Below are 24,713 nucleotides of genomic sequence, written 5' to 3' on the forward strand. Positions count from 1 at the left end.
GAGGGGCTGGGCAATTCTTCTGAGCAGCACGTTGCAAGGCATCCCAGATATGCTCAATAATGTTCATGTCTGAGGAGTCTGGTGGCCAGTGGAAGTGTTTAAACTCAGAAGTCTTCCTGTAGCCACTCTGCAGCAATTATGGACGTTTGGGGTGTGGCATTGTTTTGCTGTTATTGCCCCAGTCCGTCGGAATGCACAATGGACATGAATGGTTGCAGATGGTCAGACAGGATGCTTACGTGCATACCTGTCAGAGTCGTATCTTGATGTATCAGGAGTCGCATATCATTTCTTCTGCCCACACTCTATACTATTACAAAGCTTCCACTGGCTTGAACAGCCCCTGCTGACATTCAAGGTCCATGCTTTCACGAGGTTGTGTCCATATGAGTACACGTCCATTCGCTCGATACAATTTGAAACATGTTTCCAGTCGTCAATAATCCAATATCGGCGTTGACGGGCCAGGGCGAGGTGTAAAGCTTTGTGGCGTGCAGTGATCAAGGTCACACGAGTGGGACTTGTAACGTCTCTTAGCAAAAGACATATTATGTAATAAGGAGAAACAATTGTGTGTCATGTTTTATTCTTGTATAAAGTTATGTACTTTTTTTTATTTAGATAATATCTGTGTCGGCGAGTACTGAAACCACCACAGACGATACTTATTAAATATCAAACAAAGATGAGGATAGGTGACTAGTATATATAGTAAAAAAAGAACATTAATTTCTCTGTCGTCCTCTTGGAGTTACGTGAGTAGGATAGCGTGTGACGTTATATTGTACGCTTGCGTAGCATTCTTTTGTCAAGATTGTGAGAGCGACGCCATTAGATATATTCTCGGAAAGGTGTGTAATTAATTGATTTGTTTAAATGTTTTGAATAGAGTTACTCAGTGAAACCTTGCATTATGATTTGTAATAAGCTTGCCTGGTGTTTTATCCCATCCCTTTAAGACATTTTCAGTTATTTAAATATTATTCGTGGTGCAGAGAAGTGCTACGAACGAACGAGCCGCTGCCGCGGCGCATTCAAACTGCATTAAATGAAATCTATCATACCGCAAAGAAGCGGGCAGGTAATAGTGAAGCTAAATTATTTCTTTCAGCTTTCGGAATTGAAGAACAGAGCAGCAGATTAGATGATGTGTTTTACAGGTTGACGTGGGCTGCTGGTAAAATATTACTAACAGTGCAAAAAGGTAATTCACCTTCATAACATAAAAGAAATCTTGCTGTGCGTAGTTCTGGTCTGGCAAACCTTATAGTGAAATCATCTTTTTCTCCTATAATAGTCTCATGTTCTCGTGTTAGTCGTGGTAATTATTGGTGTTTTACTGTTAACAAAAATCCACTGCAAAATTTTGATGTTGAACAATCATTGCGTACTGTAACATCAGTATTGATAACGAATTAATTTGCATTAACCTTTTCAATAACTATAAAGTAAAGAAGATTGTTCAACTTCATAGTGAGTTACAGTAACAAAAAAATGTTCCTTTAGTAGAAAGCCAGATCCAGAATAATAACATAGTATATTTTGTTTTGTTGAAAATTAATGATCCAAAGAAAGTCACAGCACAGCATCACTCAAAGGTATTTCGGGGCTCTTTTCGTAGTAACATATTTTATTTCATATATTAGTTGTTACGCGAGTAATAATAAAACAAAGCAAATAATAATAGAGCCAGCGAAACTGTCGGCCTAAAGCGTGGGGCCCGAATTTGCAGTGGCCACGAAAATAATAACTGTTTTTATGTGTTTTCTTTCATTGTCTATTGTTATACACATGTATGTATTTAGTGATAAATGTATGTATGTGTCTTATAATTAATGTCATGTATTAATGAATGTATAAAAATTCTTTCATGAAAAAACGCACCACTGCAAGCGAGTCAGAGGAAACGATCCTGATAGTACTGAGAAACTGTAACGACCACATAATCCGGGGGCAGCAGAACCCCGAAATCAGATAAACTACAGGTAAGACTACAGTGTAGTTATCCTGTTTGTAGAAGCTTAACTCCAGTGAAGTGATCTCATATCGCTAGTGGTGTGCGTAGTTTGACGTTAGTATTTAATACAGGGCAAAGTTGAGATAGTAATTTTTAGTGTGCAGTGTATTTTAGACAAATTACCATATTTAAAGTGCAAGTGGTAAAACTGTCAGATCCTGTGTTCGAGTAGGTAATTTATGAATATGGTTAAAATGCGTAGTCAACGTCCGAGCAATATGGATACTGAGGAACAGCCATTAGTTAGTGCATGGAATTTAGAAACGGGACCATTAAGCAGTACAAGTACTCTCTTTGAGGATATACCATGCGCAAATGTGGGGGCAGGGGCACAGGAAGTGGTGCCACCGCCCACCAGTGCCCAAGGAGATGTAGATAAAGAAATTGCATCACCCCCAGAAAAGCAGGAACCAGAGAGTGGTAATCTGCCTGGTGGGTATTCACTTCAGGCGATATTAGAGCACGTGCTGGATTACCAGTCAAAATTTTTCGCAACAACAAGCTGAAGAGAACGAAAAAATTGAGATCTTTCTTGCACAACAGGCTGAGCGAGATCGCCAGCTAGCTGAGCGGGATCAGCAACTTGTGCAATCGTTAGAAATTATGAAAAAAGAGATTGCCTATATGAAACAGAATTATGAGTCAATACCTAAGACCGTGCAGGAGTTGACTGTACATCAAGCAATGAACAATCTTTTTGTTGACAAAATAATGAACAATTTCTTGAACCATTTTTCATTTGTAGTAAGTAAGTACAATTAATGATGAGATTTCATATAGTAATGTAACAGGTGTAACTGTGTTAGAATTAAGGAACCCTGAGAGAGAGTCTCTACTAAAAAAAAAAAAAATTAAGTAGTACGAAACAATTATGTGATGTAACGTTACTGCCAATAGTGATCTGCACATGGTAAAATCTGTTTGTCAGATGGGTGATAACCTGGCAGCCTACACCGAAAAATGAAAAGAAAACTATGTACCAATAATCACACACCTTTAAATAATTACAAAAAAGCCATATATGCCTAATAACAATACTAAAAGTGTGTAATGATATGGTAAACACAATGGACTCAATGTAGATGAGAATGATTATGCTAAGAACAGTTGATATGCATTAAAAATAAACCGTATGCATAAACAACGTAGGAAAGGACTGAATATTGTGTGTCGCAGGGACAGAAAATGACTGTTGTATTTCCACCAATATATACGTCGGAATAAGTCAAGTGTTGAGTGATTAACTTTCATAGTGCAGTCCTCAACGAACAATAAATTTACTGTGTGTAAAAACGGTACTTAGTGATTCGTTCGGAGCCGATTCAAACAAACATCGCCCGAAGGAAACATTTAGTGTGTGTGAACCGAAACATTCTCGCGTGTTGAGAGACGCTCTGGCATGTATCGACCATGAGAACAAATGAAAGTATGTAGTACAACGTGCGTGTGACGAACCTTAAATACCAGTGTCACAATGCGATTCACTTGTGAAGCCACAAGAAACCCCTTATCACGCAAAAACAGCCTGTGCATACCAGCGAAACGACGGCTTACTGAACAATAAACGCTTTTAACCAAGTTGCATTTTCTTCCACAGCTAATAATCTGTATCCTTAAAGACAGTACACCGTTGTGGAATATTTGTTTCATGCGTTGTGACGGGGAGCCATGCGGAGAAGCAGAGACGCGTGCCGTGCCGCCAGCCAGCCGGTCGCGGGAAACAACTGCAACACGGTGAATGGTTCGGCGCGGTTCGCGACTGCGCAGACTCCACCACAACACGCCGTCGCTGTTACGGTGGACAGGACGTCGACCCCAGCGATCGTTGGCGCGCCGCGTTCCAGACGACGCTACGCAACAATTGCTTCGCGCCGCCGCTCTGTACGACATTGTCGACATTCAACCGAACATTATCAACTACGCTCTAAATGTACTAATATGAAAATGATTTATTGGACACGAAATTACGTGACAAACATTTGTTTCTTTAGTTACTGTGTATAAACTCATATTATTCATTTGTTCGATGATATATGTTATATGTTTTCCTCATATTAGTGAAGAAAACTGACACGAATGCCATACCATGGGAGAACATTTCTCGTGAGTAAGTGTAGAGACAATCCATTACACTACTGTAAAAATATTTAATGGTTGACTTTCAGTGTGACACGGAACACAAATATTACCACCAATGTGAAAGAGTGTAGAAGGTATATTTTTAACAAGGGGACTAAAAGTTTAACATTTTGTCATAAATAACCTTTGTTATCTGAGAACATTTCATAAATTACAACCTTTTTTGATGAACAATCAGACTGCGTTTTACGACAAACCAGGCGCAGTTTTCCCAGGTTTCCTGACCGCACATAGCCCGAATGGGGGAGCCACAAAACTGTAATGACCCTGGGACTAGGTTTACGGTCACCTCGCAAAGTGTGAGAAAACCATAAAGAGTGTAATTAAAACTATAGTGCAAAAGAGCAAACAAGTGAATAGTGAGTATTCCAAATAAGTTGACAAACAATGACAAAACGGACGTTAGTGACAGCATACTGCCAAACATTCCTAACGTTAGTCAAATGCTGCCAGGGGGCATTGTAACGTCTCTTAGCAAAAGACATATTATGTAATAAGGAGAAAACATTGTGTGTCATGTTTGTTCTTGTATAGAATTATGTACTTTTTCTATTTTGATAATATCTGTGTCGGCGAGTACTGAAACCGCCACAGACGATACTTATTAAGTATCAAACAAAGATGAGGATAAGTGACTAGTATATATAGTAAAAAAAGAACATTAATTTCTCTGTCGTCCTCTTGGAGTTACGTGAGTAGGATAGTGTGTGACGTTATATTGTACGCTTGCGTAGCATTCTTTTGTCAAGATTGTGAGAGCGACGCCATTAGATATATTCTCGGAAAGGTGTGTAATTAATTGATTTGTTTAAATGTTTTGAATAGAGTTACTCAGTGAAACCTTGCATTATGATTTGTAATAAGCTTGCCTGGTGTTTTATCCCATCCCTTTAAGACATTTTCAGTTATTTAAATATTATTCGTGGTGCAGAGATGCGCTACGAACGAACGATCCGCTGCCGCGGCGCATTCAAACTCCATTAAATGAAATCTATCATACCGCAAAGAAGCGGGCAGGTAATAGTGAAGCTAAATTATTTCTTTCAGCTTTCGGAATTGAAGAACAGAGAAGCAGATTTGATGATGTGTTTTACAGGTTGACGTGGGCTGCTGGTAAAATATTACTAACAGTGCAAAAAGATAATTTACCTTCATAACATAAAAGAAATCTTGCTGTGCGTAGTTCTGGTCTGGCAAACCTTATAGTGAAATCATCTTTTTCTCCTATAATAGTCTCATGTTCTCGTGTTAGTCGTGGTAATTATTGGTGTTTTACTGTTAACAAAAATCCACTGTAAAATTTTGATGTTGAACAATCATTGCGTACTGTAACATCAGTATTGATAACGAATTAATTTGCATTAACCTTTTCAATAACTATAAAGTAAAGAAGATTGTTCAACTTCATAGTGAGTTACAGTAACGAAAAAATGTTCCTTTAGTAGAAAGCCAGATCCAGAATAATAACATAGTATATTTTGTTTTGTTGAAAATTAATGATCCAAAGAAAGTCACAGCACAGCATCACTCAAAGGTATTTCGGGGCTCTTTTCGTAGTAACATATTTTATTTCATATATTAGTTGTTACGCGAGTAATAATAAAACAAAGCAAATAATAATAGAGCCAGCGAAACTGTCGGCCTAAAGCGTGGGGCCCGAATTTGCAGTGGCCACGAAAATAATAACTGATTTTGTGTGTTTTCTTTCATTGTCTATTGTTATATACATGTATGTATTTAGTGATAAATGTATGTATGTGTCTTATAATTAATATCATGTATTAATGAATGTATAAAAATTCTTTCATGAAAAAACGCACCACTGCAAGCGAGTCAGAGGAAACGATCCTGATAGTACTGAGAAACTGTAACGACTACATAATCCGGGGGCAGCAGAACCCCGAAATCAGATAAACTACAGGTAAGACTACAGTGTAGTTATCCTGTTTGTAGAAGCTTAACTCCAGTGAAGTGATCTCATATCGCTAGTGGTGTGCGTAGTTTGACGTTAGTATTACAACAGGGCAAAGTTGAGATAGTAATTTTTAGTGTGCAGTGTATTTTAGACAAATTACCATATTTAAAGTGCAAGTGGTAAAACTGTCAGATCCTGTGTTCGAGTAGGTAATTTATGAATATGATTAAATTGCGCAGTCTACGTCCGAGCAATATGGATACTGTGGAACAGCCATTAGTTAGTGCATGGAATTTAGAAACGGGACCATTGAGAAGTACAAGTACTCTCTTTGAGGATATACCATGCGCAAATGTGGGGGCAGGGGCACAGGAAGTGGTGCCACCGCCCACCAGTGCCCAAGGAGATGTAGATAAAGAAATTGCATCACCCCCAGAAAAGCAGGAACCAGAGAGTGGTAATCTGCCTGGTGGGTATTCACTTCAGGCGATATTAGAGCGCGTGCTGGATTACTAGTCAAAATTTGCGCAACAACAAGCTGAAGAGAACGAAAAAATTGAGATCTTTCTTGCACAACAGGCTGAGCGAGATCGCCAGCTAGCTGAGCGGGATCAGCAACTTGTGCAATCGTTAGACATTATGAAAAAAGAGATTGCCTATATGAACTAGAATTATGAGTCAATACCTAAGACCGTGCAGGAGTTGACTGTACATCAAGCAATGAACAATCTTTTTGTTGACAAAATAATGAACAATTTCTTGAACCATTTTTCATTTGTAGTAAGTAAGTACAATTAATGATGAGATTTCATATAGTAATGTAACAGGTGTAACTGTGTTAGAATTAAGGAACCCTGAGAGAGAGTCTCTACTAAAAAAAAAAAAAATTAAGTAGTACGAAACAATTATGTGATGTAACGTTACTGCCAATAGTGATCTGCACATGGTAAAATCTGTTTGTCAGATGGGTGATAACCTGGCAGCCTACACCGAAAAATGAAAAGAAAACTATGTACCAATAATCACACACCTTTAAATAATTACAAAAAAGCCATATATGCCTAATAACAATACTAAAAGTGTGTAATGATATGGTAAACACAATGGACTCAATGTAGATGAGAATGATTATGCTAAGAACAGTTGATATGCATTAAAAATAAACCGTATGCATAAACAACGTAGGAAAGGACTGAATATTGTGTGTCGCAGGGACAGAAAATGACTGTTGTATTTCCACCAATATATACGTCGGAATAAGTCAAGTGTTGAGTGATTAACTTTCATAGTGCAGTCCTCAACGAACAATAAATTTACTGTGTGTAAAAACGGTACTTAGTGATTCGTTCGGAGCCGATTCAAACAAACATCGCCCGAAGGAAACATTTAGTGTGTGTGAACCGAAACATTCTCGCGTGTTGAGAGACGCTCTGGCAGCGTATCGACCATGAGAACAAATGAAAGTATGTAGTACAACGTGCGTGTGACGAACCTTAAATACCAGTGTCACAATGCGATTCACTTGTGAAGCCACAAGAAACCCCTTATCACGCAAAAACAGCCTGTGCATACCAGCGAAACGACGGCTTACTGAACAATAAACGCTTTTAACCAAGTTGCATTTTCTTCCACAGCTAATAATCTGTATCCTTAAAGACAGTACACCGTTGTGGAATATTTGTTTCATGCGTTGTGACGGGGAGCCATGCGGAGAAGCAGAGACCCGTGCCGTGCCGCCAGCCAGCCGGTCGCGGGAAACAACTGCAACACGGTGAATGGTTCGGCGCGGTTCGCGACTGCGCAGACTCCACCACAACACGCCGTCGCTGTTACGGTGGACAGGACGTCGACCCCAGCGATCGTTGGCGCGCCGCGTTCCAGACGACGCTACGCAACAATTGCTTCGCGCCGCCGCTCTGTACGACATTGTCGACATTCAACCGAACATTATCAACTACGCTCTTAATGTACTAATATGAAAATGATTTATTGGACACGAAATTACGTGACAAACATTTGTTTCTTTAGTTACTGTGTATAAACTCATATTATTCATTTGTTCGATGATATATGTTATATGTTTTCCTCATATTAGTGAAGAAAACTGACACGAATGCCATACCATGGTAGAACATTTCTCGTGAGTAAGTGTAGAGACAATCCATTACACTACTGTAAAAATATTTAATGGTTGACTTTCAGTGTGACACGGAACACAAATATTACCACCAATGTGAAAGAGTGTAGAAGGTATATTTTTAACAAGGGGACTAAAAGTTTAACATTTTGTCATAAATAACCTTTGTTATCTGAGAACATTTCATAAATTACAACCTTTTTTGATGAACAATCAGACTGCGTTTTACGACAAACCAGGCGCAGTTTTCCCAGGTTTCCTGACCGCACATAGCCCGAATGGGGGAGCCACAAAACTGTAATGACCCTGGGACTAGGTTTACGGTCACCTCGCAAAGTGTGAGAAAACCATAAAGAGTGTAATTAAAACTATAGTGCAAAAGAGCAAACAAGTGAATAGTGAGTATTCCAAATAAGTTGACAAACAATGACAAAACGGACGTTAGTGACAGCATACTGCCAAACATTCCTAACGTTAGTCAAATGCTGCCAGGGGGCATTGTAACGTCTCTTAGCAAAAGACATATTATGTAATAAGGAGAAAACATTGTGTGTCATGTTTGTTCTTGTATAGAATTATGTACTTTTTCTATTTTGATAATATCTGTGTCGGCGAGTACTGAAACCGCCACAGACGATACTTATTAAGTATCAAACAAAGATGAGGATAAGTGACTAGTATATATAGTAAAAAAAGAACATTAATTTCTCTGTCGTCCTCTTGGAGTTACGTGAGTAGGATAGTGTGTGACGTTATATTGTACGCTTGCGTAGCATTCTTTTGTCAAGATTGTGAGAGCGACGCCATTAGATATATTCTCGGAAAGGTGTGTAATTAATTGATTTGTTTAAATGTTTTGAATAGAGTTACTCAGTGAAACCTTGCATTATGATTTGTAATAAGCTTGCCTGGTGTTTTATCCCATCCCTTTAAGACATTTTCAGTTATTTAAATATTATTCGTGGTGCAGAGATGCGCTACGAACGAACGATCCGCTGCCGCGGCGCATTCAAACTCCATTAAATGAAATCTATCATACCGCAAAGAAGCGGGCAGGTAATAGTGAAGCTAAATTATTTCTTTCAGCTTTCGGAATTGAAGAACAGAGAAGCAGATTTGATGATGTGTTTTACAGGTTGACGTGGGCTGCTGGTAAAATATTACTAACAGTGCAAAAAGATAATTTACCTTCATAACATAAAAGAAATCTTGCTGTGCGTAGTTCTGGTCTGGCAAACCTTATAGTGAAATCATCTTTTTCTCCTATAATAGTCTCATGTTCTCGTGTTAGTCGTGGTAATTATTGGTGTTTTACTGTTAACAAAAATCCACTGTAAAATTTTGATGTTGAACAATCATTGCGTACTGTAACATCAGTATTGATAACGAATTAATTTGCATTAACCTTTTCAATAACTATAAAGTAAAGAAGATTGTTCAACTTCATAGTGAGTTACAGTAACGAAAAAATGTTCCTTTAGTAGAAAGCCAGATCCAGAATAATAACATAGTATATTTTGTTTTGTTGAAAATTAATGATCCAAAGAAAGTCACAGCACAGCATCACTCAAAGGTATTTCGGGGCTCTTTTCGTAGTAACATATTTTATTTCATATATTAGTTGTTACGTGAGTAATAATAAAACAAAGCAAATAATAATAGAGCCAGCGAAACTGTCGGCCTAAAGCGTGGGGCCCGAATTTGCAGTGGCCACGAAAATAATAACTGATTTTGTGTGTTTTCTTTCATTGTCTATTGTTATATACATGTATGTATTTAGTGATAAATGTATGTATGTGTCTTATAATTAATATCATGTATTAATGAATGTATAAAAATTCTTTCATGAAAAAACGCACCACTGCAAGCGAGTCAGAGGAAACGATCCTGATAGTACTGAGAAACTGTAACGACTACATAATCCGGGGGCAGCAGAACCCCGAAATCAGATAAACTACAGGTAAGACTACAGTGTAGTTATCCTGTTTGTAGAAGCTTAACTCCAGTGAAGTGATCTCATATCGCTAGTGGTGTGCGTAGTTTGACGTTAGTATTACAACAGGGCAAAGTTGAGATAGTAATTTTTAGTGTGCAGTGTATTTTAGACAAATTACCATATTTAAAGTGCAAGTGGTAAAACTGTCAGATCCTGTGTTCGAGTAGGTAATTTATGAATATGATTAAATTGCGCAGTCTACGTCCGAGCAATATGGATACTGTGGAACAGCCATTAGTTAGTGCATGGAATTTAGAAACGGGACCATTGAGAAGTACAAGTACTCTCTTTGAGGATATACCATGCGCAAATGTGGGGGCAGGGGCACAGGAAGTGGTGCCACCGCCCACCAGTGCCCAAGGAGATGTAGATAAAGAAATTGCATCACCCCCAGAAAAGCAGGAACCAGAGAGTGGTAATCTGCCTGGTGGGTATTCACTTCAGGCGATATTAGAGCGCGTGCTGGATTACTAGTCAAAATTTGCGCAACAACAAGCTGAAGAGAACGAAAAAATTGAGATCTTTCTTGCACAACAGGCTGAGCGAGATCGCCAGCTAGCTGAGCGGGATCAGCAACTTGTGCAATCGTTAGACATTATGAAAAAAGAGATTGCCTATATGAACTAGAATTATGAGTCAATACCTAAGACCGTGCAGGAGTTGACTGTACATCAAGCAATGAACAATCTTTTTGTTGACAAAATAATGAACAATTTCTTGAACCATTTTTCATTTGTAGTAAGTAAGTACAATTAATGATGAGATTTCATATAGTAATGTAACAGGTGTAACTGTGTTAGAATTAAGGAACCCTGAGAGAGAGTCTCTACTAAAAAAAAAAAAAAATTAAGTAGTACGAAACAATTATGTGATGTAACGTTACTGCCAATAGTGATCTGCACATGGTAAAATCTGTTTGTCAGATGGGTGATAACCTGGCAACCTACACCGAAAAATGAAAAGAAAACTATGTACCAAAAATCACACACCTTTAAATAATTACAAAAAAGCCATATATGCCTAATAACAATACTAAAAGTGTGTAATGATATGGTAAACACAATGGACTCAATGTAGATGAGAATGATTATGCTAAGAACAGTTGATATGCATTAAAAATAAACTGTATGCATAAACAACCTAGGAAAGGACTGAATATTGTGTGTCGCAGGGACAGAAAATGACTGTTGTATTTCCACCAATATATACGTCGGAAAAAGTCAAGTGTTGAGTGATTAACTTTCATAGTGCAGTGCTCAACGAACAATAAATTTACTGTGTGTAAAAACGGTACTTAGTGATTCGTTCGGAGCCGATTCAAACAAACATCGCCCGAAGGAAACATTTAGTGTGTGTGAACCGAAACATTCTCGCGTGTTGAGAGACGCTCTGGCATGTATCGACCATGAGAACAAATGAAAGTATGTAGTACAACGTGCGTGTGACGAACCTTAAATACCAGTGTCACAATGCGATTCACTTGTGAAGCCACAAGAATCCCCTTATCACGCAAAAACAGCCTGTGCATACCAGCGAAACGACGGCTTACTGAACAATAAACGCTTTTAACCAAGTTGCATTTTCTTCCACAGCTAATAATCTGTATCCTTAAAGACAGTACACCGTTGTGGAATATTTGTTTCATGCGTTGTGACGGGGAGCCATGCGGAGAAGCAGAGACGTGTGCCGTGCCTCCAGCCAGCCGGTCGCGGGAAACAACTGCAACACAGTGAATGGTTCGGCGCGGTTCGCGACTGCGCAGACTCCACCACAACACGCCGTCGCTGTTATGGTGGACAGGACGTCGACCCCAGCGATCGTTGGCGCGCCGCGTTCCAGACGACGCTACGCAACAATTGCTTCGCGCCGCCGCTCTGTACGACATTGTCGACATTCAACCGAACATTATCAACTACGCTCTTAATGTACTAATATGAAAATGATTTATTGGACACGAAATTACGTGACAAACATTTGTTACTTTAGTTACTGTGTATAAACTCATATTATTCATTTGTTCGATGATATATGTTATATGTTTTCCTCATAGTAGTGAAGAAAACTGACACGAATGCCATACCATGGTAGAACATTTCTCGTGAGTAAGTGTAGAGACAATCCATTACACTACTGTAAAAATATTTAATGGTTGACTTTCAGTGTGACACGGAACACAAATATTACCACCAATGTGAAAGAGTGTAGAAGGTATATTTTTAACAAGGGGACTAAAAGTTTAACATTTTGTCATAAATAACCTTTGTTATCTGAGAACATTTCATAAATTACAACCTTTTTTGATGAACAATCAGACTGCGTTTTACGACAAACCAGGCGCAGTTTTCCCAGGTTTCCTGACCGCACATAGCCTGAATGGGGGAGCCACAAAACTGTAAAGACCCTGTGACTAGGTTTACGGTCACCTCGCAAAGTGTGAGAAAACCATAAAGAGTGTAATTAAAACTATAGTGCAAAAGAGCAAACAAGTGAATAGTGAGTATTCCAAATAAGTTGACAAACAATGACAAAACGAACGTTAGTGACAGCATACTGCCAAACATTCCTAACGTTAGTCAAATGCTGGTAGGGGGCATTGTAAGGTCTCTTAGCAAAAGACATATTATGTAATAAGGAGAAAACATTGTGTGTCATGTTTTGTTCTTGTATAGAATTATGTACTTTTTTCTATTTTGATAATATCTGTGTCGGCTAGTACTGAAACCGCCACAGACGATACTTATTAAGTATCAAACAAAGATGAGGATAAGTGACTAGTATATATAGTAAAAAAAGAACATTAATTTCTCTGTCGTCCTCTTGGAGTTACGTGAGTAGGATAGCGTGTGACGTTATATTGTACGCTTGCGTAGCATTCTTTTGTCAAGATTGTGAGAGCGACGCCATTAGATATATTCTCGGAAAGGTGTGTAATTAATTGATTTGTTTAAATGTTTTGAATAGAGTTACTCAGTGAAACCTTGCATTATGATTTGTAATAAGCTTGCCTGGTGTTTTATCCCATCCCTTTAAGACATTTTCAGTTATTTAAATATTATTCGTGGTGCAGAGATGCGCTACGAACGAACGATCCGCTGCCGCGGCGCATTCAAACTCCATTAAATGAAATCTATCATACCGCAAAGAAGCGGGCAGGTAATAGTGAAGCTAAATTATTTCTTTCAGCTTTCGGAATTGAAGAACAGAGAAGCAGATTTGATGATGTGTTTTACAGGTTGACGTGGGCTGCTGGTAAAATATTACTAACAGTGCAAAAAGATAATTTACCTTCATAACATAAAAGAAATCTTGCTGTGCGTAGTTCTGGTCTGGCAAACCTTATAGTGAAATCATCTTTTTCTCCTATAATAGTCTCATGTTCTCGTGTTAGTCGTGGTAATTATTGGTGTTTTACTGTTAACAAAAATCCACTGTAAAATTTTGATGTTGAACAATCATTGCGTACTGTAACATCAGTATTGATAACGAATTAATTTGCATTAACCTTTTCAATAACTATAAAGTAAAGAAGATTGTTCAACTTCATAGTGAGTTACAGTAACAAAAAAATGTTCCTTTAGTAGAAAGCCAGATCCAGAATAATAACATAGTATATTTTGTTTTGTTGAAAATTAATGATCCAAAGAAAGTCACAGCACAGCATCACTCAAAGGTATTTCGGGGCTCTTTTCGTAGTAACATATTTTATTTCATATATTAGTTGTTACGCGAGTAATAATAAAACAAAGCAAATAATAATAGAGCCAGCGAAACTGTCGGCCTAAAGCGCGGGGCCCGAATTTGCAGTGGCCACGAAATTAATATCTGTTTTTGTGTGTTTTCTTTCATTGTCTATTGTTATATACATGTATGTATTTAGTGATAAATGTATGTATGTGTCTTATAATTAATGTCATGTATTAATGAATGTATAAAAATTCTTTCATGAAAAAACGCACCACTGCAAGCGAGTCAGAGGAAACGATCCTGATAGTACTGAGAAACTGTAACGACTACATAATCCGGGGGCAGCAGAACCCCGAAATCAGATAAAGTACAGGTAAGACTACAGTGTAGTTATCCTGTTTGTAGAAGCTTAACTCCAGTGAAGTGATCTCATATCGCTAGTGGTGTGCGTAGTTTGACGTTAGTATTACAACAGGGCAAAGTTGAGATAGTAATTTTTAGTGTGCAGTGTATTTTAGACAAATTACCATATTTAAAGTGCAAGTGGTAAAACTGTCAGATCCTGTGTTCGAGTAGGTAATTTATGAATATGATTAAATTGCGCAGTCTACGTCCGAGCAATATGGATACTGTGGAACAGCCATTAGTTAGTGCATGGAATTTAGAAACGGGACCATTGAGAAGTACAAGTACTCTCTTTGAGGATATACCATGCGCAAATGTGGGGGCAGGGGCACAGGAAGTGGTGCCACCGCCCACCAGTGCCCAAGGAGATGTAGATAAAGAAATTGCATCACCCCCAGAAAAGCAGGAACCAGAGAGTGGTAATCTGCCTGGTGGGTATTCACTTCAGGCGATATTAGAGCGCGTGCTGGATTACTAGTCAAAATTTGCGCAACAACAAGCTGAAGAGAACGAAAAAATTGAGATCTTTCTTGCACAACAGGCTGAGCGAGATCGCCAGCTAGCTGAGCGGGATCAGCAACTTGTGCAATCGTTAGACATTATGAAAAAAGAGATTGCCTATATGAACTAGAATTATGAGTCAATACCTAAGACCGTGCAGGAGTTGACTGTACATCAAGCAATGAACAATCTTTTTGTTGACAAAATAATGAACAATTTCTTGAACCATTTTTCATTTGTAGTAAGTAAGTACAATTAATGATGAGATTTCATATAGTAATGTAACAGGTGTAACTGTGTTAGAATTAAGGAACCCTGAGAGAGAGTCTCTACTAAAAAAAAAAAAATTAAGTAGTACGAAACAATTATGTGATGTAACGTTACTGCCAATAGTGATCTGCACATGGTAAAATCTGTTTGTCAGATGGGTGATAACCTGGCAACCTACACCGAAAAATGAAAAGAAAACTATGTACCAAAAATCACACACCTTTAAATAATTACAAAAAAGCCATATATGCCTAATAACAATACTAAAAGTGTGTAATGATATGGTAAACACAATGGACTCAATGTAGATGAGAATGATTATGCTAAGAACAGTTGATATGCATTAAAAATAAACTGTATGCATAAACAACCTAGGAAAGGACGGAATATTGTGTGTCGCAGGGACAGAAAATGACTGTTGTATTTCCACCAATATATACGTCGGAATAAGTCAAGTGTTGAGTGATTAACTTTCATAGTGCAGTACTCAACGAACAATAAATTTACTGTGTGTAAAAACGGTACTTAGTGATTCGTTCGGAGCCGATTCAAACAAACATCGCCCGAAGGAAACATTTAGTGTGTGTGAACCGAAACATTCTCGCGTGTTGAGAGACGCTCTGGCATGTATCGACCATGAGAACAAATGAAAGTATGTAGTACAACGTGCGTGTGACGAACCTTAAATACCAGTGTCACAATGCGATTCACTTGTGAAGCCACAAGAATCCCCTTATCACGCAAAAACAGCCTGTGCATACCAGCGAAACGACGGCTTACTGAACAATAAACGCTTTTAACCAAGTTGCATTTTCTTCCACAGCTAATAATCTGTATCCTTAAAGACAGTACACCGTTGTGGAATATTTGTTTCATGCGTTGTGACGGGGAGCCATGCGGAGAAGCAGAGACGCGTGCCGTGCCTCCAGCCAGCCGGTCGCGGGAAACAACTGCAACACAGTGAATGGTTCGGCGCGGTTCGCGACTGCGCAGACTCCACCACAACACGCCGTCGCTGTTACGGTGGACAGGACGTCGACCCCAGCGATCGTTGGCGCGCCGCGTTCCAGACGACGCTACGCAACAATTGCTTCGCGCCGCCGCTCTGTACGACATTGTCGACATTCAACCGAACATTATCAACTACGCTCTTAATGTACTAATATGAAAATGATTTATTGGACACGAAATTACGTGACAAACATTTGTTACTTTAGTTACTGTGTATAAACTCATATTATTCATTTGTTCGATGATATATGTTATATGTTTTCCTCATAGTAGTGAAGAAAACTGACACGAATGCCATACCATGGTAGAACATTTCTCGTGAGTAAGTGTAGAGACAATCCATTACACTACTGTAAAAATATTTAATGGTTGACTTTCAGTGTGACACGGAACACAAATATTGCCACCAATGTGAAAGAGTGTAGAAGGTATATTTTTAACAAGGGGACTAAAAGTTTAACATTTTGTCATAAATAACCTTTGTTATCTGAGAACATTTCATAAATTACAACCTTTTTTGATGAACAATCAGACTGCGTTTTACGACAAACCAGGCGCAGTTTTCCCAGGTTTCCTGACCGCACATAGCCTGAATGGGGGAGCCACAAAACTGTAAAGACCCTGTGACTAGGTTTACGGTCACCTCGCAAAGTGTGAGAAAACCATAAAGAGTGTAATTAAAACTATAGTGCAAAAGAGCAAACAAGTGAATAGTGAGTATTCCAAATAAGTTGACAAACAATGACAAAACGGACGTTAGTGACAGCATACTGCCAAACATTCCTAACGTTAGTCAAATGCTGGTAGGGGGCATTGTAAGGTCTCTTAGCAAAAGACATATTATGTAATAAGGAGAAAACATTGTGTGTCATGTTTTGTTCTTGTATAGAATTATGTACTTTTTTCTATTTTGATAATATCTGTGTCGGCTAGTACTGAAACCGCCACAGACGATACTTATTAAGTATCAAACAAAGATGAGGATAAGTGACTAGTATATATAGTAAAAAAAGAACATTAATTTCTCTGTCGTCCTCTTGGAGTTACGTGAGTAGGATAGCGTGTGACGTTATATTGTACGCTTGCGTAGCATTCTTTTGTCAAGATTGTGAGAGCGACGCCATTAGATATATTCTCGGAAAGGTGTGTAATTAATTGATTTGTTTAAATGTTTTGAATAGAGTTACTCAGTGAAACCTTGCATTATGATTTGTAATAAGCTTGCCTGGTGTTTTATCCCATCCCTTTAAGACATTTTCAGTTATTTAAATATTATTCGTGGTGCAGAGATGCGCTACGAACGAACGATCCGCTGCCGCGGCGCATTCAAACTCCATTAAATGAAATCTATCATACCGCAAAGAAGCGGGCAGGTAATAGTGAAGCTAAATTATTTCTTTCAGCTTTCGGAATTGAAGAACAGAGAAGCAGATTTGATGATGTGTTTTACAGGTTGACGTGGGCTGCTGGTAAAATATTACTAACAGTGCAAAAAGATAATTTACCTTCATAACATAAAAGAAATCTTGCTGTGCGTAGTTCTGGTCTGGCAAACCTTATAGTGAAATCATCTTTTTCTCCTATAATAGTCTCATGTTCTCGTGTTAGTCGTGGTAATTATTGGTGTTTTACTGTTAACAAAAATCCACTGTAAAATTTTGATGTTGAACAATCATTGCGTACTGTAACATCAGTATTGATAACGAATTAATTTGCATTAACCTTTTCAATAACTATAAAGTAAAGAAGATTGTTCAACTTCATAGTGAGTTACAGTAACAAAAAAATGTTCCTTTAGTAGAAAGCCAGATCCAGAATAATAACATAGTATATTTTGTTTTGTTGAAAATTAATGATCCAAAGAAAGTCACAGCACAGCATCACTCAAAGGTATTTCGGGGCTCTTTTCGTAGTAACATATTTTATTTCATATATTAGTTGTTACGCGAGTAATAATAAAACAAAGCAAATAATAATAGAGCCAGCGAAACTGTCGGCCTAAAGCGTGGGGCCCGAATTTGCAGTGGCCACGAAAATAATATCTGTTTTTGTGTGTTTTCTTTCATTGTCTATTGTTATATACATGTATGTATTTAGTGATAAATGTATGTATGTGTCTTATAATTAATGTCATGTATTAATGAATGTATAAAAATTCTTTCATGAAAAAACGCACCACTGCAAGCGAGTCAGAGGAAACGATCCTGATAGTACTGAGAAACTGTAACGACTACATAATCCGGGGGCAGCAGAACCCCGAAATCAGATAAACTACAGGTAAGACTACAGTGTAGTTATCCTGTTTGTAGAAGCTTAACTCCAGTGAAGTGATCTCATATCGCTAGTGGTGTGCGTAGTTTGACGTTAGTATTACAACAGGGCAAAGTTGAGATAGTAATTTTTAGTGTGCAGTGTATTTTAGACAAATTACCATATTTAAAGTGCAAGTGGTAAAACTGTCAGATCCTGTGTTCGAGTAGGTAATTTATGAATATGATTAAATTGCGCAGTCTACGTCCGAGCAATATGGATACTGTGGAACAGCCATTAGTTAGTGCATGGAATTTAGAAACGGGACCATTGAGAAGTACAAGTACTCTCTTTGAGGATATACCATGCGCAAATGTGGGGGCAGGGGCACAGGAAGTGGTGCCACCGCCCACCAGTGCCCAAGGAGATGTAGATAAAGAAATTGCATCACCCCCAGAAAAGCAGGAACCAGAGAGTGGTAATCTGCCTGGTGGGTATTCACTTCAGGCGATATTAGAGCGCGTGCTGGATTACTAGTCAAAATTTGCGCAACAACAAGCTGAAGAGAACGAAAAAATTGAGATCTTTCTTGCACAACAGGCTGAGCGAGATCGCCAGCTAGCTGAGCGGGATCAGCAACTTGTGCAATCCTTAGACATTATGAAAAAAGAGATTGCCTATATGAACTAGAATTATGAGTCAATACCTAAGACCGTGCAGGAGTTGACTGTACATCAAGCAATGAACAATCTTTTTGTTGACAAAATAATGAACAATTTCTTGAACCATTTTTCATTTGTAGTAAGTAAGTACAATTAATGATGAGATTTCATATAGTAATGTAACAGGTGTAACTGTGTTAGAATTAAGGAACCCTGAGAGAGAGTCTCTACTAAAAAAAAAAAAAATTAAGTAGTTCGAAACAATTATGTGATGTAACGTTACTGCCAATAGTGATCTGCACATGGTAAAATCTGTTTGTCAGATGGGTGATAACCTGGCAGCCTACACCGAAAAATGAAAAGAAAACTATGTACCAAAAATCACACACCTTTAAATAATTACAAAAAAGCCATATATGCCTAATAACAATACTAAAAGTGTGTAATGATATGGTAAACACAATGGACTCAATGTAGATGAGAATGATTATGCTAAGAACAGTTGATATGCATTAAAAATAAACTGTATGCATAAACAACGTAGGAAAGGACGGAATATTGTGTGTCGCAGGGACAGAAAATGACTGTTGTATTTCCACCAATATATACGTCGGAATAAGTCAAGTGTTGAGTGATTAACTTTCATAGTGCAGTGCTCAACGAACAATAAATTTACTGTGTGTAAAAACGGTACTTAGTGATTCGTTCGGAGCCGATTCAAACAAACATCGCCCGAAGGAAACATTTAGTGTGTGTGAACCGAAACATTCTCGCGTGTTGAGAGACGCTCTGGCATGTATCGACCATGAGAACAAATGAAAGTATGTAGTACAACGTGCGTGTGACGAACCTTAAATACCAGTGTCACAATGCGATTCACTTGTGAAGCCACAAGAATCCCCTTATCACGCAAAAACAGCCTGTGCATACCAGCGAAACGACGGCTTACTGAACAATAAACGCTTTTAACCAAGTTGCATTTTCTTCCACAGCTAATAATCTGTATCCTTAAAGACAGTACACCGTTGTGGAATATTTGTTTCATGCGTTGTGACGGGGAGCCATGCGGAGAAGCAGAGACGCGTGCCGTGCCTCCAGCCAGCCGGTCGCGGGAAACAACTGCAACACAGTGAATGGTTCGGCGCGGTTCGCGACTGCGCAGACTCCACCACAACACGCCGTCGCTGTTACGGTGGACAGGACGTCGACCCCAGCGATCGTTGGCGCGCCGCGTTCCAGACGACGCTACGCAACAATTGCTTCGCGCCGCCGCTCTGTACGACATTGTCGACATTCAACCGAACATTATCAACTACGCTCTTAATGTACTAATATGAAAATGATTTATTGGACACGAAATTACGTGACAAACATTTGTTACTTTAGTTACTGTGTATAAACTCATATTATTCATTTGTTCGATGATATATGTTATATGTTTTCCTCATAGTAGTGAAGAAAACTGACACGAATGCCATACCATGGTAGAACATTTCTCGTGAGTAAGTGTAGAGACAATCCATTACACTACTGTAAAAATATTTAATGGTTGACTTTCAGTGTGACACGGAACACAAATGTTACCACCAATGTGAAAGAGTGTAGAAGGTATATTTTTAACAAGGGGACTAAAAGTTTAACATTTTGTCATAAATAACCTTTGTTGTCTGAGAACATTTGATAAATTACAACCTTTTTTGATGAACAATCAGACTGCGTTTTACGACAAACCAGGCGAATTTTTCCCAGGTTTCCTGACCGCACATAGCCTGAATGGGGGAGCCACAAAACTGTAATGACCCTGGGACTAGGTTTACGGTCACCTCGCAAAGTGTGAGAAAACCATAAAGAGTGTAATTAAAACTATAGTGCAAAAGAGCAAACAAGTGAATAGTGAGTATTCCAAATAAGTTGACAAACAATGACAAAACGGACGTTAGTGACAGCATACTGCCAAACATTCCTAACGTTAGTCAATTGCTGCCAGGGGGCATTGTAACGTCTCTTAGCAAAAGACATATTATTTATAAGGAGAAAACATTGTGTGTCATGTTTTGTTCTTGTATAGAATTATGTACTTTTTTTATTTTGATAATATCTGTGTCGGCGAGTACTGAAACCGCCACAGACGATACTTATTAAGTATCAAACAAAGATGAGGATAAGTGACTAGTATATATAGTAAAAAAAGAACATTAATTTGTCTGTCGTCCTCTTGGAGTTACGTGAGTAGGATAGCGTGTGACGTTATATTGTATGCTTGCATAGCATTCTTTTGTCAAGATTGTGAGAGCGACGCCATTAGATATATTCTCGGAAAGGTGTGTAATTAATTGATTTGTTTAAATGTTTTGAATAGAGTTACTCAGTGAAACCTTGCATTATGATTTGTAATAAGCTTGCCTGGTATTTTATCCCATCCCTTTAAGACATTTTCAGTTATTTAAATATTATTCGTGGTGCAGAGATGCGCTACGAACTAACGATCCGCTTCCGCGGCGCATTCAAACTCCATTAAATGAAATCTATCATACCGCAAAGAAGCGGGCAGGTAATAGTGAAGCTAAATTATTTCTTTCAGCTTTCGGAATTGAAGAACAGAGAAGCAGATTTGGTGATGTGTTTTACAGGTTGATGTGGGCTGCTGGTAAAATATTACTAACAGTGCAAAAAGATAATTTACCTTCATAACATAAAAGAAATCTTGCTGTGCGTAGTTCTGGTCTGGCAAACCTTATAGTGAAATCATCTTTTTCTCCTATAATAGTCTCATGTTCTCGTGTTAGTCGTGGTAATTATTGGTGTTTTACTGTTAACAAAAATCCACTGTAAAATTTTGATGTTGAACAATCATTGCGTACTGTAACATCAGTATTGATAACGAATTAATTTGCATTAACCTTTTCAATAACTATAAAGTAAAGAAGATTGTTCAACTTCATAGTGAGTTACAGTAACGAAAATATGTTCCTTTAGTAGAAAGCCAGATCCAGAATAATAACATAGTATATTTTGTTTTGTTGAAAATTAATGATCCAAAGAAAGTCACAGCACAGCATCACTCAAAGGTATTTCGGGGCTCTTTTCGTAGTAACATATTTTACTTCATATATTAGTTGTTACGCGAGTAATAATAAAACAAAGCAAATAATAATAGAGCCAGCGAAACTGTCGGCCTAAAGCGTGGGGCCCGAATTTGCAGTGGCCACGAAAATAATAACTGTTTTTGTGTGTTTTCTTTCATTTTCTATTGTTATATACATGTATGTATTTAGTGATAAATGTATGTATGTGTCTTATAATTAATGTCATGTATTAATGAATGTATAAAAATTCTTTCATGAAAAAACGCACCACTGCAAGCGAGTCAGAGGAAACGATCCTGATAGTACTGAGAAACTGTAACGACTACATAATCCGGGGGCAGCAGAACCCCGAAATCAGATAAACTACAGGTAAGACTACAGTGTAGTTATCCTGTTTGTAGAAGCTTAACTCCAGTGAAGTGATCTCATATCGCTAGTGGTGTGCTTAGTTTGACGTTAGTATTACAACAGGGCAAAGTTGAGATAGTAATTTTTAGTGTGCAGTGTATTTTAGACAAATTACCATATTTAAAGTGCAAGTGGTAAAACTGTCAGATCCTGTGTTCGAGTAGGTAATTTATGAATATGATTAAATTGCGCAGTCTACGTCCGAGCAATATGGATACTGTGGAACAGCCATTAGTTAGTGCATGGAATTTAGAAACGGGACCATTGAGAAGTACAAGTACTCTCTTTGAGGATATACCATGCGCAAATGTGGGGGCAGGGGCACAGGAAGTGGTGCCACCGCCCACCAGTGCCCAAGGAGATGTAGATAAAGAAATTGCATCACCCCCGGAAAAGCAGGAACCAGAGAGTGGTAATCTGCCTGGTGGGTATTCACTTCAGGCGATATTAGAGCGCGTGCTGGATTACTAGTCAAAATTTGCGCAACAACAAGCTGAAGAGAACGAAAAAATTGAGATCTTTCTTGCACAACAGGCTGAGCGAGATCGCCAGCTAGCTGAGCGGGATCAGCAACTTGTGCAATCGTTAGAAATTATGAAAAAAGAGATTGCCTATATGAAACAGAATTATGAGTCAATACCTAAGACCGTGCAGGAGTTGACTGTACAGGTCAACAACCTGCAAGTAGCAAACACTAACATTGTAGACGAGAAAGGTGTCTTGGCCAACCTATTAGATAAGCTAGAAATAGATTCCACACAGCTTGTAGAGCAGAAGTGGAGTGAACAAGCGACTAAAATTGAAACCGAATTCAACTCATTGCTAGAAAAGAAGGAGAGCGAGATCGACAAAAATATTGATTGTAAGGTACAAGCCAGGGCAGATAGAGATTCCGAATCATTCAGTACTGCAGCAAATAGTCAAGTACAGAACGACGTGCAAACCATCAGACAAATACTCAGTGAGGATATTCCGCAGTGGCAAGTGAATATCACCAAACGGATATCCGAATTGGAAAAGGGTTTAGCACAGAGCAGCAAACATCTTGAACATGAAACTATGTCGCCAACAGCCGATGTTTTTGGTAACGCACAAACTTATGCACGACGCAACAATGGCGAATCTTTAGGCGATAATGTGAAGAGCTGTAGCTTCGGTCGTAGCACACAGCCTATGTCCCAGGAGCAAACCAGTATAGTCCAAAAATATTGGTTGAAGAAAGTTTGATCAAAAATAGTCAGTTTCAACCGTTTACTACTGAACGGAAGTCAGTACACCCAGTAGTATTCATAAAAAAGCTTTAAAAATATCTTGCCTAGTGTGTGGAACGAAGCACAGAAAATTCAATACGTAATGTCAAACATTCAGGGTGATGCAGCGTTGTGGGCTACGGAAGTAGCAGACAGCTGCATGATGTATGAACAGTTCGAAAGTGCGTTTTTGTCGAAATACTGGTCGCCTTGTATATAAGAGCGGGTAAGAAAAGAAGTATACAATCCCGAACCGTACTCACCCCGGCTTGGGAATCTGAGACGGTATTTCGAGAAGTATATAAACTTATATACGCGCTACTGGGATGAGCCGATCTCACCAAGAGACATAATATGACTCCTGAAATCACATTTAACGATTAATATCAAAGGAAAACTAATACACGTACCAGAGAACGACATGGAACATTTCCTGTCTGTTCTAGATTCAATAGACTTAATCCAGGAAGACGCAAAAGCAGCGTGTGATCACTCGCGGAACAATGGATCAGGGTGTAAACATGGCAGAAATAATAGTGCACAATACCACAACCATGGAAGTGGTGGGGGCGGTAACAAGCGGCAAGAGCACTCGCAAAATGGTAATAATGGTAGAAGTCAGAACGGGTATGGGCAGCCGTCCCATAATAAAAAGCGTCGATTTGACGACCGGTACGATTCCGGACTGCCAGGGACCAACCGCTGGAAAAATGCGCAAGGTCAGTGGCATAGCAATTACAGCGACAGTAATCGCAATTGGAATCAGAACCAGCGACCAAGCCCAGAACGGCAAGATAATGACCGGTACGATAACAACAGACCACCACTGCAAAACGCGCCTATTGTGCAGTCGTGGCGGCCTACAAATCAAAACGTACACATAGTAGAGGTCGCGGACAATAGCAGTCCAAGTACCTCGCAAGCAAGCCATCGAACAAACTAGAATCGGCCACGATATGCTCTCCATCGCTGGCCGAGGGGT

At 38.8% G+C, this 24,713-nt stretch overlaps 1 protein-coding gene across 1 annotated transcript; it reads left to right on the plus strand.

Moving 5' to 3' along the window:
- Positions 1 to 2,235: 2,235 nt before the first annotated feature.
- LOC126273331 (uncharacterized) lies at positions 2,236 to 22,952 on the plus strand. The gene is made up of 6 exons (XM_049976878.1): positions 2,236 to 2,437; positions 6,436 to 6,540; positions 10,527 to 10,631; positions 14,620 to 14,724; positions 18,711 to 18,815; positions 22,801 to 22,952. Exons 1-6 carry the CDS (start codon positions 2,236 to 2,238, stop codon positions 22,950 to 22,952), a joined length of 774 nt encoding a protein of 257 aa, XP_049832835.1.
- Positions 22,953 to 24,713: the final 1,761 nt, after the last annotated feature.

This window comes from Schistocerca gregaria, chromosome 5, assembly GCF_023897955.1.
Source record: "Schistocerca gregaria isolate iqSchGreg1 chromosome 5, iqSchGreg1.2, whole genome shotgun sequence".
Classification (NCBI taxonomy): Eukaryota; Metazoa; Arthropoda; class Insecta; order Orthoptera; family Acrididae; genus Schistocerca; species Schistocerca gregaria.

What these genes read in the sequence shown, in the direction of transcription:
- LOC126273331 (XM_049976878.1), top strand. Translation starts at nt 2,236, where the DNA reads ATGGATACTGAGGAACAGCCATTAGTTAGTGCATGGAATTTAGAAACG. An exon ending in AGAGAGTGGTAATCTGCCTG is followed by an intron (nt 14,725 to 18,710) that starts GTGGGTATTCAC and finishes ATGTGGGGGCAG; the next exon opens with GGGCACAGGAAGTGGTGCCA. An exon ending in AGAGAGTGGTAATCTGCCTG is followed by an intron (nt 18,816 to 22,800) that starts GTGGGTATTCAC and finishes ATGTGGGGGCAG; the next exon opens with GGGCACAGGAAGTGGTGCCA.